Genomic DNA, 18,229 nt, shown 5'->3' on the forward strand with positions numbered 1-18,229 from the left:
AGTATTTTCAAACCTAGTTTCTAAGCACATCTGGGAGATTTAAACGACATCTTTTGGTTTCCTAAGAACCCAGGAAAAGGTATGATGGACAGATTCTCCTTAGATATTCATTATTGACAATAGTTTATAAACATTAAGCTTTCTTTCAGATTTAATGAAACCTATTTTGCTTTAGCATATAGTCTCACATATTTGTTTATCTGAGAGTGCATTAAACTCTCCACATAGCAAGTAATTTAAAAAGCAATGGTTTTCTAAACATAATATCAAGTATAATGAGAGATCCTAATACACTGAAGTAGTACATTTTCTAACACAACCCCTTAAGAAAATGCACATACAGTTTTGTAAATGTCACCGGATACTGGTTAATAAAACTACACAAAATTCACATTTGTGATTTCCATTGGAAGTAAAGTCAGAGTAATAAGGACCCAGTGTGCTTCAAGAACCAAGAAAAGAGCAACGAAACACTGCACTTACAACATAGGTTCAGTTTTGAAGATGTGTGTTAAAATTTACAAAGATTTTTGTCCCTCAGAAATAGTTTTTTTTAAACAGTAAAATGATTTTATTTAAAAATCTTTATCTTTCAATTGGAACCACTTTCATGGTCAATTAGAGAGGAATGGGAGATAGGAAAATTTCAAGAAAATCTGACTTGTTTTTTTAAAAAGCCAATGCACTTCAGTAAGAACCAGCTTAAACATGCTATGATTGTCTAACATTTATTCACTTTTCAGTGACATTCTGGCCTCAGTATTTTAAATTGGTCTCTGCCCAGTTCTGGGTTGATCCCATATACTTACAATTTTCATATAAAAAATATAAAGATCAAAGGTAACCATCAGTCACAAAACTGCCCAGATCTAGAGACAAATAATCCCTCAAGTATAAAGTTACCCATAAAAATGGCCTAAACTAAACTGTAAGAACAAATAATAGGGCTGTAAAATTAAGACTGATTAAAGATTAGATGGTGACAGCTGAAGCTAAGTCAGCAGAAGAGGTTTAAAAGAAAATACCTTCAAAAAGTAGAGAAAAACATCATCACACAATTAACCTATCACCAAAGTAGGAAAAGCTCCATGATATTCCAGGATGGCTTGGCAACACCATCACACAAGGAGCCCAGAGAAAGACCAATGATGACGAGTTCTTTCTGTCAAGGTGTCTTTTTAAATCAAACAGGTTACTAGATGGTAGCTTGATACAACAGTATGTCTCGCTTCTGGAGTCCATTTAAGGCACTCAAAGTACCCAGAATCAGTTATCATGCAGATATCTGTTAAATAACCAGTGAGTAACATAGGGAGCAAGACAAAAGCACATGCACAAGCCCACCTTTTTCTAAAAAGAGCCTGTCAGATTTACTATATAATAAGACTATGGAGAATCCTAATCTTGAAATATTTAAATGAGCATTCTCTGTGCTAGGGTCACCCACTCTATAAGCATAAATACTCACAAAGTGAACCTAAGTGGTTCACCTAACACTGTCTTGTATAACTAGTACATTGGCTTCAGGGCCTTGCACATGCAAGAGAGGTGCTCTAATACTGAGTGATGACCTCAGCTATTCGACTTGTCTCAAAGCTGCTATTAGATGGCATAGATGGCACTAGGGACAAAACAACACATAATCCTGCTTTCTGGGAACAAATACTACTTTCACTCCTAAGACAAGTTGCAAAATGCGAACAATGAAATAAAGTTTAGAGTATTTTCTTGGCAAATGTAAGAAAAAGGCCATTAAACTCAATCTGTTAATTTGAAAACAAACCAAAGTGTTATGCATTTTGTGAAAATTTGTCAAATTTTGTTATTAGCCTTTTCCTTAAGATGGAATGAAATGTAAGGCTGGAAGAAGGCCTGGGATTGACATCTGCTGTCCTAAATTCACTAGGTATCATTTGTTTTCCTTCCGTTTGCTTTCCCCCTGCTTGTTTATCCGTATATATGAGGTTTTCTTACCATGCATAGCATGTTTGGGGCCTGAGAAGAGTTTGACCAGGGCCCAGAAGGCGTCTTCCTCGTTCATGTACATGAGGAGTAGGGCTGTTATCTGGCTCATCCCTTGACAGTACCCGACTTCCTAAGGAGCAATGAAAATACAGACTGGGGGCTTTAAAATCAAATTCCATGAACACATACATGAGAAAGGTTAATCTGTAAAATACCAGGAAATGCCTGGGCAATTCTAGAGATAACTGTTGTCATATCTACAGCATCGGGACACATGCTATACAAGATTTCAACTGTGCTCAAGAGTAAACAGGTGTGGGGAACAAGATACATTTAAAAAAAAAAACTTTTACATGTAATATGGCAATACAGTCTCTAACAATGTGAGTATTAATTTTATTTAATATATGGTTCTCAGAAGCTGGCAAACTGTTCCCAAAAATCTCAGTTTTCTGTCTTGTCCCCTCTGTGTTTCTGCAGACACAAGGTTTAGTCTACTCCTCACAGACCTCCCACAGGTGAGAAGTTTGGGTATCACAAGAGTACCTGCCAGGAGTGAGGAAGAGGCAGCAGGCCACCGCTCCCTCTCCTACCCTGCCATGCCTAATCTTAAATGCTTAAAAAAGAAAACCAAAGACCACAAAAATATAACAAAACAAAAACCATCTGGAGGGAGGGAAAGTGAAGCTCACAGGCATCCTGTAGTCATATCTAGGTTTTCCTACTTCCAAATCAGATCTTGGGTTAACATGGGAGCTATAAAAACACCAGAGCTCATGGGACTATGGAGACCATCTGACATGAAGAAATGGCCTACAAGTGCCATGTTATGTAGAGTGCCAACAAGAATCTTTGGTTCTTCAGAATACAATTCAAAGAACTAGGCAAGCAGGACCCAACTTACCGTATTATAGATAGAATATGCAGCAAGAACATGGAATAAGGATTGTTGCCTAGAGAATTGAAAATTTATATTAAACATAATTTAGTTTTTAAAAGAATTTAATTTTTAAAATTACAAACTTAAAAAAAACAGGCTGACTAAAAACAAAAAGAATTCAAATAAAATTACTATTGTAGTTTTTAAAGAAAAAAAGCATACCAAGCTCAAATTGAACCAGAATTCTCAATATAATAGTTTAAATTTGAGACATTATCATACATTCAGATAGAAAAACTTCATATGGGAAGTACTAAGGCTTCGCTGATCTTACTCTGAAGCCTCTAGAGAAATAAGATATGGACGGCCTCTTGAAGACTCTTAGAGTAGTAGCTAAGTGCAGGAAATGGCAGTCCGGGAAGATATTCCCCAGGAAGTAGAAGAGTCCCATCCTAAGACTAGATTACCCATCAGAGTGAAGGTAGGGGGCTGCACCCACTACATTTCTGACAACTCACTGCTGAAGTTTATGCCACTTCAATCTTTGCTGACTTAATCTTACTTCTAACAGAACTGGCCTGGTGGTGAACATCTGTAATACCAGCATCCAGGGGCTAAGGGAGGAGGATCACAAGTTCTAAGCCATCATCCTGGGCTATATAGTGAGACCCTACCTCAAAATCCCAAAGCAGAACAAGACAAAAAAGAGGAATGAGACTAGAGGGAGATACAACAGTGACTCCATCAACTTGGAAGTGAAACGACCACACAACTGCTTTGGGCTTCTTATGTCATTTTTGGGTTCAACAGGCAAAAGAAGTGACTACATTACTCAGGATGGCTTGATCCCTATGTGAGAGGTTGATGGTACTACCTAAAGGACACAAAGAAATCACACCTGGAATAAAGGAGACTATTTGGGGAATTCCTTAGCATGTACGTACTAAGTACATACAAAGAGTATATGTGTAAAGAAAACTATGGAAAACTATAGCAACATTATTTAGAGAGACTGATAATGGTTCAGATTTTTCAGGATTGAAGCCCTAAGTCCTATAACACAGCTGAGGTACTTGCTGAGGGATGGGCAATGGAAAAATGTATTTATAAACACCATGACACATGGCCAGTCACAGGGATAACTGTACCCTTCTATTTTGGTGTGAATGCCTATATGTTAGTATTTTCTTTCTCTCGCTGTCTTATATTAGAAGTACTAATAGGTGACTCTATACAACAGTTACACTATTATACAGTTATATATATATATATTATTTGAGCGTGACTACCAGCAAAGGACTTGAAATGCACTTGTGGACAGGGTTAATGTGTTTTCAGCTGTGAACAAAATAGTTGCATCAGACTAGACAGATGTATGATTTTGTTACAGCCTCACATGGAATCAGAATGGTTTAAAGGGATGTGTGTGAGTACCAAGTTTACAAGGACAAGCTGCAATGGTCAACTATACCAGGTAGGCTGCAATTCCCTTATTATTTAAGTACTGACCTAGGTGCTGCGCTCAAGAGTTTTACAGATGTGATTAAATCCGCTGTTTACTAAATTTGAGTCAGGAAAATTATCCAAGGCACACAGAGACTGAACTTTCCAGCCTGCTCTTCCTGGTCAAGCAGATCTTAACACTGTAGCCTACAGCTTTTGCGTTGCTGATTGGATTCTAAATGATACATAGGTCGGCAAAATAGTGTCTTTTCATTACTACACTGACACAGTGATGGCCACTGCGGTAAGGACAAATGCTCTGTTGTACTCCATACATTAACTTCTCATTTAATTCATTTTCTTCTTTCAGGTTTCATTTATTCATGAGGTCACAGTTCGAGAGATAAACTTATTACCAACAGTTTTCAAATAAATATATGGTCTCACATCAACTTGCAATCCTCCTGCCTCAGCCTCCCTAGTACCTACAAAATATTTTTAAGAATTTTACAATCATAAAATAATTCCTTACCAATTTTACAACATGTACTATGCCAATGTTTTAAATGGTAAATTAAGTCAGACCCCAGTTTCACTCAACATGGAATTAAATGATCTACAAAAACTTTTAGGATCAAAATAAAAATTATAGTACAAACAAGACATCCTAAAAGTACAGTTCATCTTAAAGACTCCAATAAAGACCATTTGTACATGCATTATTCACATTTTATAATATTAAACTTTACTTACTTAACGCCGTATCTGTCTCTAAACATAATATGGTTCCTAAATGTGCGGTTCACGTCAAGGTCTATTTGTCTGATGTCAGGTGAACAACCTCGTGCTCTGTGTTTTAATTTCTGAAGAAGAAAAAGAGAAGAAAATATATTTTCATGAAAAATACTTGCGAAAACTCTATGATAAATAGCAAAATGATCCTAATTAAAAACTGTATGTATGTATGCATGCATGCATGCATGCATGAATGAATGTATTGGCAGAGGGTAGGGCTAGGGAAATAATTCCCATGGCTTAAAGAAAGATCTAGGCAATATAAAAAGACACACAAAGAAAACGTTTCCTTCCTTCCATGCCCCCATCTACTCTGCTCACAGCCTTTCCCTTCCATGGTATCAGATTTAGATCAGGGAATGTCTGAGGTTTGTAGGACTAACATGGCTGAGTGGTGCACTCTTCAAAAAATTCTTTTTCCGGGGCTGGAGAGATGGCTCAGCGGTCAAGAGCAAAGAGCAAAGGTCCAGAGTTCAATTCCCAGCAACCATATGGTGGCTCACAACCATCTGTAATGAGATTTGGCGCTCTCTTCTGGTGTGTGGGCATACATGGAGGCAGAATGTTGTATATATAATAAATAAATCTTTAAAAAAAAATCTTTTTCCTCTGGCTCAGGATTTTCTTTGCTTAGAATGAATTACTGCTTCTTCATTTGCTTCACTTTCTATATTCTTTTTTTTTTTTTTTTTTTTTTGGTTTTTCGAGACAGGGTTTCTCTGTGGTTTTGGAGCCTTTCCTGGAACTAGCTCTTGTAGACCAGGCTGGTCTCGAACTCACAGAGATCCGCCTGCCTCTGCCTCCCGAGTGCTGGGATTAAAGGCGTGCGCCACCACCGCCCGGCCACTTTCTATATTCTTGCAGGAAATTCAACACCAATCTGAAGCACTCTGTAGAATTCACAGAATATCCAGTTTCTTTTCTTTGTATCTTTTGTTTGTTTGTTTGAGACAGGGTCTCACTGAGCAGCCTTAGCTAGCCTGGAACTCACTACATAGACAAGGTTGGCCTTGAACTCACAGAGATCTAGTTATCTGTAGCCACTGCCTCCCAAGTGCTGGGATTAAAGACATGCATTACCGAGGCTGGCTTAGTGGCCAACTTCTTAAACTTTCTCCCAAAGCAGCCAGTCTTCTGCTTGGGTGGCCTGTCCTCAAGGCTACTGCCTCTGGTCTTAGGACTTCCTTAGCTTTGCTCTCAGCTTGGGTCCCTGATTCCTGCGTCTTGGTTTATGGACTGCATTCTCCAATAGCTGCTGTGAATGGGCACCACAGAAGTACAAAGGTTTGGAAATCTTAAATATCTGGTGACTTCTCTTTCAAATGACTGTGGAACCTGCTTGAGAATTCTAAATTAGAAGCATTCTTGCTCAAAAGGCAGTGCTTTACCATTTCCTGGCCTCCTGTGCTGCCACTGGAATTCTTCGTTTCTAGGTGAGATCTTTCCTTCTCTGGAGCTGGTGGGAGCACTCTGTTTGGAGGTTGTCCATTTCTTTACTTGTTTTGGACCTATTTTCATCCAGATTTGGGCACTTCAATCTTACAAACTCATACATCTCTCATCTCTGCAAAGCTGTCTTTAATAATTCTGGATTCCTATGTCAATTTCCTCTTCCTCCCCTGCCATGATTCCATTTTCTTTCAGGAGCTTGGTTATTATAGTGTGGGATCTTCTAATCAAGCTCATTTTCTTTTTTCTCTATTAGTATCTGTGCCTTTAAATTTTATTTTCTGAAAATTTTCAATTATTTTCAATTAAGTTTTTCATTGCTTTTTTTATATTCTTAAGGTCTTTGCTATTACAGAATGCTCCTTTTTATAGCTTACTATACTGTTTTGTGGGTGCAATGTCGATTTTATTTCTCTGAAGATACTAACAACAATCTTTTAGGTTTTCTTCTTATTCCATGATCTGTTTCTTGCAAGAGCATTTTTCCACTTGTTTTTATTTGTCTCCAATTTAAGTCCTTTTCCTCAAATGACTACTAATATTTGTGTTATGTGTTTCCACTTGAAAGTAAGGCATTAAACAAAGCCATGTGCCCAGATGGAGCTTCACGACAGTGGGCAGTGATGTCTCTGTATAGTGGGGATGTAACAGGGCAGTTGCAGTGCAGCCCCTAGAATCCTAGGTCTTTGTGTCTATTTTCTTGCACTGGTCACATATCCCAGGGAATCTCTCTCCAGCTCCTGACTGGCATCTAACTGTTGGTATTCCTGAGAAAAAGCTAACTGTACCAAAATTGGGGTATTATACTCCCCTGTACAGCTAGGACAGCAGCTGCTTCACCTTCTCCCAGTAAGAGACCTACAGTCCTGGGCCTGTGCTGGAGGAGACTTGGGGACTTGCTCCCAACTGCTTCACCCACAGACTTTCAGTCACTTCAGTGTTCAGCTTCACCTTTATGTCCTGAGGTACCTGCAGGTGGTAATTACCAAGTCCTCTAGAGATTAAAGACATAAACCATGTGGCTTCTCCAGATTCCTACTGCCAGAACAGAACTTAGATTCCTCAGATTTGTTTTGTTTACTCTGCCTGCCTGTCTGAACTCTCTGCACTCTGAGGTCCAAACTGTGGTAGACATGATTTCTTCATTTTCTTATTCCTTATAGGTTTGCCTTTTTTAAAACTCTGATGTCAATTTGGTGGCATTTCTGGGGAAAGGGAGCTAAATTATGACTGTTTTCATTACCAGTGTTCAACCAGAAAGATGATTAAAATTTGTAACTATTTGTATTTACCTATGTTTAAGTATGAATCATTATCTATAGACACACATTCATATAGAGTCATTTATCATATACTGGTGATACAACCGAGTCTAAATTAATTCCAATAAATATATATATAAAACATAACTTTAACCCCTAAGTTAAAAGGAAAAGTGGTTATGTCTATAATATACATGGGCTTGACATTTATGTGTATATATGTTAAGTATTTTAACTGTGTTTTGAGGTGTGACCTTCTGCAGCTTTTTAAAATAGGAGAGTGGCCTGGGGAGTATGACCCAGTGAGATAACATTTTTCTAGTCTATGAGAGACCTGTTTCATCCTCAGCAATACAATATACCCCCCCCCCAAAAAAACATGAAGAATAACCACAGTATGTTCCAGAGTTTTGAAGCAATACAAATAGTAACCTGTATATATTTGGTTTTTAAATATCTTTTATTGTTAAGGAAACAGTCAAATATAGAGGCTTCACTTGTTCTAAAGGCCTCCTGGTAAGCACTGAGATGTCAAAACATAGGAAGAAAGACATGACCAAAAAATGTCTTAAAATAAAATTTAGCTGAAGTAAAAAAAAAAAGACCCAAACATATCTATAATACTGGCTTTTCTCAAAGACATGAAAATCACAGCAAAGACATTAAGACAGAAGCAAAGGCAAGGAAGCAGGTAAAAGTGCACTGGGCAGAAATGTTATTTATGTTCCAAGGAATTTACAGGCAGCAGATGCAGTGAAACAAACACGGCACTCCCTACCCACATCCCACTAACAAGTAGGTGGGCAGACTCTACAACTACCCAACAGGGAGATCCATATTCACAAGTACCACAGTGATAACATGGAGGAATGCTTTCACTAAAAGGAAGAGACCTACTGAGCCTATACTGTAGAGAGAGGCTGACAGGGCGGCAATGAGATGAAAGGCCAGCAGTGTCTGTGGGGTTCCTCCCAGAAGCCTGAACTAGGCTCATGCTGTGGAGTTTCAGAACCATGGTGCATGGGCCTTCTGCCACTTTAACATATGTTTCTAAATTCAAGACAGACACAAATGTGATATAATTAAATGAAAAGGGGAAACACTGGTTTGGAGCCAGAACAGACTGGGTTCTTTGCTCACCCTGGGTGAGAAGTTACAAAACCTTGCTAAGCTCAGGTTCCTGGTCTGTTAGATGAAACAATAATGACACAGAAAACAGTAGTAAAACCTGCCTCATGCTGTAATGGCAAGACTTCAGTAAGACAATCCCTGTACAGCACGCAAATAATGTCCATAAAGTACCCTAACAAGGTCAATGCTCCACAGGGTGAAGTAGGAAAGATGTTTCCAAAATACAACAATACGAAGCTTCAAACTAAAACCAACCAGATCCCAGCTGGAGAAAGGGAATCAGAAAGGGCATTCTAAAGCACTTTGAAAACTCAACCCATTTTTTTTCCCCACTCAAGTCTTCTAGTCTACTGAGACTCTGTGGATTTCAGCTCAGTTAATGCTTTTATTTGGCTGTGTAAATGTCACGCACTATCTAGAATGCAAACATCTGCACAGTCTCGTGTCCTCACAGGAAGCGCCAGCTCCGCACACTGCACTCCTTTACCTTTGTGTGCTATGTAACACCATGCAGAGCTCTGCTCCAACAAGAAGCACAGACGTCTGCAGATGAAGCCAAAGGCCTGAATATACCAACATGCCAGGCTCCATCTCAGAACACAATACCTTGGTAGATTAAAAAAGGAAAAATCACTTCATGGCATAGTGCAGACAGAAACGTAAGTCATTTTTGTAGAGGGACAAGGAAAGAAGATCAGAAAAAGAAGGCATGATTAAATGATGTCACGAGGAGAATGAAGCAATAATTTTAATGTCTGAAGGTATCAAACTAAACAATTAGCTTGGGAGCCTTAACACTCATTTGTTTTGTTGTTACTGGGTTACTAAACCACTCTCTTATGTGAACTAGGAAATATATATATATTAGGTTGAAGAGTGTCCCCTCGTGTCCACCCAGAACCAGTGCATGTGGCCTTATAGGGAAGCAGAGACTTTGAAATCACTATTAAGCTCAGAAGAGAGCATGTGCAGAACAACAAAACTGAAATCCAACGGCTGGCAACCTTTATCAGGGAGGAGACACGTGACATGTGACACAGGAGGCAGAGAAGGAGCTACAGAGCTACAGCCAAGGAACACTAACAATTGTGGGCAGCCAGCAGAGGTTGGCAGAAGGCCAGGAAAGAGTCTTCCCTGCTGCAACACTAATTTCTGAACTCTATCCTCCAGAACTGTGACAGGACAAACTGCTGACTTTGGTCACCCGCAGCCCTGGAAATGAATGCAGTATGCAGACAAAAGTACTGTGTGGTCTGGCTAATTTCTGTGTTCATTTATTAACCAGATAGTTACTGAGCACGTGCTGTATGCTGGGCACACTGTTCTAAGTGCTAGAGTTAAACTGTATGTGTGCTCTCTCAGGTAAACATCACTTTGAAGATGGGCTCTAAAAACTTGATGCTAATAATAATCTTATCACTAGTCTAAAGTAATGTCAAACTCTAATACCCTGAAACGCAAAATTCACTGCCTGTGTGAAGCCCTGTACTCTCATAAAACTATTAATTCTTTAACTACTGCTTATTCTCTTTCATTTGGTAAGCTTTCATCTGAGTTCGCACATAGGGAAGAAAAATACCAAAAGACACTAAGGTGTCTTTCACAACTGCCTGGGTTTAAATTGATTTTTCTTTTTCCCCCCATTTGTTCTGTTGTAATTCATTCTATGTAAATACATTTTCTATGGAACATACTTTAAAACCTATGGATCTAAGAATCTTAGATGTAAATTCTCATTTTTTTCAAAGGTTAATATAAACGTAGGTTTAGAAAGAGTACACACAGGCAGTGTTAGAAAATGGGATTCTGCTTTTACCTTCCCCATAAACTCTGAACATGATATACATCTTCTTATTAGTACAACAACCAAACATAAGTCAACTTTCCTTATAAATATGCCCTAGCACTAATGGATCACTGTCAGTGTCTAACAATAGTGGTCGATACAGACAACACTTGATCTAAAATTTGAGTAGACTGGCACTAAAAAAAAAAAAAAACAACAACAAAACAGTAAACAATGAAATCTCAATACAATTTCAGGTGATCGGAGAATACCCTATCACCTTAAAAAAAAAGAGAAACGATTTTGCATTTTAACTTCAAACTCATAGTTAATTTAGCTACTCACACTATAAAGGTCTTTTGTTTCTTCTTTCATTTTAGGGATCTCAAGAAGAAGAGCCCAGACTTCGCCTCGGAGCTGGAGTGGAATTCCTTTGTAAATTCGTCGATGAAACTGATTAAAAAAGAAGGAAACTGGAGGTTACAAACTGACAAAAGTTCAAATAGTCCCTTCCATTGGTCTACTGAATATCTCTCAGGTTTTCTTTTCCAGATATTTATGACTATTAATTTATAAATTTTAATAAGTCAATACAATTAGGTTTTGTCACTTATTTATTTTTTTATATCTTAAAAGGGAAACATAATCACAGAAGGAAAAAAATAAAAAACTACCAAAAGAAAATAGGAAAAAAAGAACCGTCAAGAACACTTGGTAAATCGGAATGCCTGACTATCACAGAAGTGTCCTTAGGTTAAAAGGAGCAGAGCCAATGCTCTTTGGCGACTCATCTTGTTTACACATTTCTTACTATATACCATCCTTTCCCACACTGCTAGAAGGTGATCCAAATAGTAGGAAGTGGTCCTGTGCCGAAAGCATCCTCATGAGTGCAGACAGCATCGTATAAACTCTTTCCTAACACCATCTCCCTGTAGAATACATGGTGTGCCATCTCAGACCCCAGTTAGCTCAACTGCCCACCTCACCATTTGTCCCTTTTCTTAAAAGCATACTAAATAGTTGGCAAATTTCCATCAAAGAAAGACAAAGACCCCTCTTTACTCCTTTGTCAGCTATGTAGGGAATCAAGCCCAGGGCCTTGCACATGATAGGCAAGTGCTCTCAACTACTAAGGTACTTCCCCAGCCCACAATTTGCTTTTCAAAAACATTAGGCATCTAAGTAATCATTATCATCTTAGGTTCTTGAAATATACATTGCAATTACTCTAAGGATCTTAAGACCCAACAGGCTTCCTTATCTTATAATTATGTGATTCAAGTCCATTCAAAACAATATACAAATCTATTAAGGTCATTACAATGTGATATATAATAACACTTCAAAATTTAAAAATTAATGTCCAAAAGAAGAAATTATTAATAAATTATGGCAGGAACCCTTAAGGAGGGTTTGAGATTTTACTTATTTCTTTAGACTTTACAACACTTGCATATACATAATGATGTATCTAAGAGATGAAACCCAAGTCTAAGCATTACATTCTTCTGTTTTATTCACAACTTAGACACATAAGCTCGAAGGGTGTGTGTGCATGCACGCGCCTATGCTTTCGTTTGAGAAGCTGCATGGGTACATGTGTGCAGACACACATATTATGCATGTGTATGTGCAGGCCAAATAATAACATAGGAGTTCCTCTTAATTCTTCAGGTACTGTTTACCTCCATCTCTTGACACAGGGTCTCTATTGGTCTGGTACTTGCCAAGTAGACCAGACTGATGGTCCAGCAAGCTCCAGGGATCCACTTATCTGTACCTCCCCCAAACTGTGATTGTAATCATGGGCCCTTTTCCATAAGCATACAACACACACATGGAAGCAGATATACAATTATGGAGTTTATATTTCTTAAGAACAAAGGTCATCCTTTCGTGACCACAATACATGGGTTTTGTCAAGCTAGAGTTATTAAACTATATGGATAAGTGACAAAAAATGCTTTAAAACTTAAGAGTAGACAACACTGAAACAATGATAATTGAACTTAAAAGAAATATAAAAGTGATATCTCTGGCATCCAACCAAATATGCACATTAAACATATATCAGAAAAGTAATGAAGATGTTTCTAAAATAAGAACTTTTAATTACACTTATTGATTTTCACATATACTTGGCCCTCTAGACTCATGGTTCTATATCTCTAGATTTAATCACAAGTCAAAATTATTTTTTTAAAAAACTGTTTTACAAATGTCTCAAACTTCTTTCATGTTAGTGCTGTCTAGTAAATATTCACACCACATGTACACTTGGCCTGGAGATGACAGACGCTAGCCACTGGCTACTTACAAACACTGTGCCATTCGATATGAAAGACCAGTGCATCTGTGGACTCTGGAACCACAAGGGTCCTAGAACAACCCCCTCAGATGCTGAGCAGTGACCATGCTTGACCATTTACATAACTGACTTGCTATGTTTACACATTTTTCCTTCCATCTTGTCAATCATGATAGAAGTTTTAGCAATTTTGTAAAACATCAGTCATTACATCAAAGCATATTGACAAGTCCATAGTGTAGTTTCTATCTGCTGGTCTTCCAGTTAGCACAGCATTCCTATCCATTTTCTATGACAACCCTGTGTACCTGTGATGTAAGCACACACCTCCCAGGTAAAAGGAAACAAAGCCCCTGTTGCAGCAGGCAGGCCATCACTGCGGGAACACAGCCATCATGACCTTCAGGAAAGCTCAGCTCTAAAACTCCAAATATTCTACACTAGCGCCATGTGTGCATTTCAAGACATTTTTAGAACCTTTCTGCATGGTTGCTATGTAAGCAGGGACTCAGGAGAAAACATTCCTCCCTCCCTTTGGAAGAAACAAAAATAAATGTTACCTTTTTACATCAGTGTAATTTAAAACAAGGTATGAATTGAAGGTGGTAATTCTTTTAGAAGGTACATTCTGTTTCACACCAAATTGGACTATATATATCATCAAATGATTCTACCACTATAGTTATGGGAGAGTGCTTTAAAATTATACATCAAAGAAATAGTTCTGCTAAAATCCCTCTTAATGGGAACTGCATTAGCTGGAGTTGCTGTCAGAATAATAGCCTAGCAGAAGTACTCATCTTTACAGACTTCCTTACTTCAACAGATACATGCAGACTGGAAAAGAATAAAGCCGCATAATCCTACAAATACTTTATTAGACTGAATGTGAAACCAAAGTGTAGGTGCGATGCTTCGAAACTTATCCTGTCATCATGGCTTGAGCAATCTTTCCACAGAGGAAAAGGAGCTGTCAGCTGCAAGCTGATCTGAGGGGGTGTGCTATTAAATAAGAGCACAGAAACTATACCTAATTTCCCACTTCGAAGTGATTCCTTTTAAAATTATCTTGAGTTCTAAACTCAATGTTAAAACAAAGACTCAACAACACAAAATTAACTCACTTTGGTGTAAAATAGAATAGTAAGAATTTAACTTTAAAATAAGGATATTTGTGGTGCTCACAAAGAAAAAACGATGACCTTAGCTCTGTGAGATATCCTATAACCAAAAGATCTCCACAGTGAATAATTTTCCTACAATGGCAGGTCAGAGTCCACAGTAACGGCTGAAGAGTCCTATAATAAAAGAAACCTTACTTGACTTTGCTTTTCCCCAACACTGCAAAACAGCCTTTCCTGGGCTAACAAGCAGCACTTCCTATGCTGTACTAAGGTAGGTTATTTAATCCTCACCACAGCTCGAAAAGTAGGCATTACTGTTGCCCCGCGTCAAGGTAACCTTGCTGTGGAAAAATTAAATATCTTCCCCAAAGTCATACAGTTAGTATGAGACAAGCTGGAATTTAAACCGAAACTATTCCACTGAGCTTTATCTTAGCCTCAGGGCTGCTCCTACGTCAGTTAAAACCCGAGTAACTGATGCTCTTCACAATTCTTGTTATGCTGACACACAATAATTTGTACTTATACAAGTGTGTATTTGGGAAAGGCTGATTTCATGGGAAAGTATAAAGAAATGCAGGCCAGTGCAATGGCTCAGCAGGTAAAGGTGCTGTAGTCCAGCCTGAAAACCTAATTTAAAAACCCAGAGACCACATACATTAGAAGAAACCTGACTCTTGACCATTGTACTCTAACCTCCATTTGCACATTGTAACACACATGCACCTACATACACAGATACTAAATAAGTGGAATTTAAAAATTTAAAGAGTAAGGAAATAGAAGGGGAAAAAACCCACAAGTTCTAAAAGTTAGCTTAGTTGTGTTCTGGCATAGGATGTTTCCCACCCTTTAAAAGCTTTACACAGGTAACTAGCATTTACTGGGTGTTGTCTATAGGCCAGGTCATGCTAGTTTTCCTGTGTTGGTCCATCAGACCAGCATCCCTTTAAAATGAGCACTATTACACTGTGAATGAACTGAAGGTGAGATATTAGGGGTTTGCAAGCATGAGACCAAAATCATTTTCAAAATATGAACACGCTGTCTCTTTCCATTTTCACTATGACTTTTGCACTGACGGCAGAAAGGGATGGTAATAAAGCTACTACCACAGGGTACAAACCAAGGCAACAACAGTACAATGTGGAATTACTGTACTTTTTACTCATTTTTTTTTTTACAAGGTCAGTTTTACATAGGAATGTTCCTAACATAGAAAGCACTAATTGAATTAACTCTTAAACTCTTGGGCACAGGTTGCAGTGATATGCTGACTGATGAAATCAGAAGTCCTTCTGGAGCTGGTACCTACCTTGGAAAAAGTGCTTCTCAAGATGTCTGAATGACAATTTGCACCAAATGCTTCATCTCACAGAATGCCATTATACTTGAAAGAACAACTAACCACCCACAGTTCTAGGGCTCTTCAGATTTATGGCTATATTTGGCAAGCATTTTCTCACAATAAATACATGAAAGCTCTGACTTGAAGGAAAACTGTTGGCACCGTGTTGCAACTGGTAACATTAAACTTTGGAAAGCATCCTCCAGCACTCATATGGCCGTCTGAGGACAACTTGATTTATATGGGCTGGGGACTCAAACTCTGGTCCACCAGGCTTGCACAGCACATTAACCTGCTGAATCTTCTCAGCAAGACTGGGAGTGATCTTAAGGAACTTGAGTTTTAGTTTTGTTGGTTCCCCTCTCGTACCCCTCTACTTGGTTTAAAACTTAGCAGGGACTCAGGGCAGAGCAGCACAAGGGTTTCTGGAAGCTTCTGGAGAGAAGATGGCTCCTGCTTCCAGGACAAGTGTTCAGAGGGCATTCTTTTTCAGCAATGTGATATGGATGTGAGGTCTGGAACGACAGCAAGGATTCTGACCCCAAAGGGAAGCCAGAGTGGAAGCAGAAGAAACTGAGGCACAGAAGACATAACAGAGCAGTTAAACCCAGTTACACTAGACCTCTGGACAGCCAGCACTGCTCTGACTGCTGGAACCACTCTGACCTGGGGACTCCATTTCCAACGTGAAGATTTTTAAGATAAAGCATTCTGCTTCATTAAACTAAAATTTCAAAAATAAACGTGAGTGTAAACATTGGAATAATTGAAGGAAAACTCTTACTGTGAAAATCCACAATGAATTTCAATAGCTTCATATGGAAATAACATTATTTTAAATTACCTTCTCGGTATTCTTATATTTTTCCCATCCTTTCAGCATTTTCAGCCATTTGGTAGTTCTTTCAATTTCCAGTTGCTTTTGCTAAAATAAAATTCAAATACAGTGTTATTGTTTGTTTGACACTTCTTTACTAATAAATCACAAGATAAAAAAAAACAAAGAAAATGCTTTTTGAAGTGACATTATTCCAGAGAGCAAATGCCCTGCCTAACTTGCTTCTAAGAGGGATAATATGAGACCAGTATCAACAGCAGCCAAGAGCTGACAGCAGGAATCTCACATAGTATTTGCTGTCAGTGAGAAGACAGTGAAAGGGCTTTAAAGACAATCAGAAAGGTCCAACGTAGACTACAAAAGTTTTTTAAAAGGAAAATTTGAAGTTATTTTGCAAAGCAACAGAAAAACAACTACAAGTTTCAATTCTCTTTTATCTAATGTTACTCAATTCTAGCACATTAATATTTTTGATGACTAAGTCTGCTTTTTAAAAGAATTTAATTTAGTTACTGCATGATTTCTATATAACAAGCTTCATGCTAGAGAAATAATATACAAAAATGAGCCAGCGTTGTAACCTGAGACTCCTCGTGTGCTGACAAAGGAGATACAACACTGTGGCAAGGACTCTGACACGAAATAGGCTAGTACCAAGATCACATGGAAAAGCAGTCAAAGACCCTACACGAGGAGCTGAAAGATTATTATGGAATTTATCTGGTGTGGTGTGGGATACGTGTGATTCTGATATCATTCAGCACCCCATGGAGCTGACAGAAGTTTCAAAGAGTTGAAAAAGGAAACAAGGTGAAGAGTCTTGTATGTCATATATCAAGACTGAGATCTGCATCAGAGCAGAGCACTGAGGCAGGTTAACAGGGTTTAACTTTTGGGGTTTCCAAGGGAAAAATACTTTTCCCCTAAGTATTGAGACCTAAATGCATGATAAAAAGCAATGAAAAGAAACAACTACCCAAGAAAGGCAACAATTCTGCAGCTTCATCTTACACTCCAAGGATGCACGCTCCCTTTAGCCTCATGAGGCAGGTCTGTCACTGAGGAAGCAGATACAAGAGCTTAAGGGACAAATCTAGCAAGGGCAGAGAGAGAGAGAGCAGGCAGGTGGGCTCTCCTTATGCTTTGCTGTCGCCTCTCTTCTGTCTTCAGTTGCCATCCTGTATTCTTTCTAACACAGGCAATCATGTTTCCTGAATGAAAATTATGGCTCCTTACTGACTGGCTTCACTCCAGCCCCAAACAGGCAGGCAGTACACTGACAGATGGCACACACCCACCACCAATAATTTAAGATCTAAAAACATAAATCCCCAAGGAAAATCCTGAATTTAAGAACAGATACTCACCAATGAGAATGATTTTAGAGAATTTACCTTTAGGTATATTCATAAAACTCTATAAGTACTTTCTAACTCTTTAAAGTTTTTATAATAAAAGATAATCACTTGTGAGCAAAAGAACGTTAATTCCCATTTTTCAAAAGGATAAACACGATTTTTATTATATTAGTGATAAAATGATGCAGATGGTTCCAGAAATATGTTTAATTTTAAAACTCAGTGGGGCACTGAAATCTAATTAATGTTTTGCTAAATGTGCTAAATCTGACTTTAGAGAAGGCCAAACTGTGAAGAACCAGGGTCTGGTTAAGGGGCCATTTGCTGTGTTTTTGTTATTCCCCATTCCATCCTTTGACTTCTTATAGCATAACCTCCTCCTCTACCAACAGGAAAACACCCACATAATCCACATCAGCACAAGAGCATGATACACACTTAGCCCAAGCAGCCCTATGGGACCCAGACATCTCTTGCTAACTTTCACTTTGATTTCATGAATTACCAATATACCACTTTAGTAAGTAGTATTCTTTTTT

The 18,229-nt window shown here is 38.4% G+C and overlaps 1 protein-coding gene across 3 annotated transcripts in view; it reads right to left on the reverse strand.

Annotated features, from left to right (window-relative positions):
- Usp6nl (USP6 N-terminal like) overlaps positions 1-18,229 on the reverse strand; it is a 134,632-nt gene that overhangs the window by 25,905 nt on the left and 90,498 nt on the right. For all 3 annotated transcript variants that reach the window (XM_041630734.1, XM_041630732.1, XM_041630735.1), the window contains 5 exons: positions 16,339-16,419; positions 11,057-11,164; positions 5,042-5,151; positions 2,870-2,918; positions 1,975-2,095 (listed from right to left, as the gene is read on the reverse strand). In XM_041630734.1, the coding sequence (XP_041486668.1) occupies positions 1,975-2,095; positions 2,870-2,918; positions 5,042-5,151; positions 11,057-11,164; positions 16,339-16,419 (469 nt within the window). The remainder of the gene's footprint in view (positions 1-1,974; positions 2,096-2,869; positions 2,919-5,041; positions 5,152-11,056; positions 11,165-16,338; positions 16,420-18,229) is intronic.

The sequence above is a fragment of the Microtus oregoni genome, unplaced genomic scaffold (assembly GCF_018167655.1).
Source record: "Microtus oregoni isolate MIOR12 unplaced genomic scaffold, Mior012 000035F_ref0000213, whole genome shotgun sequence".
NCBI lineage: Eukaryota > Metazoa > Chordata > Mammalia > Rodentia > Cricetidae > Microtus > Microtus oregoni.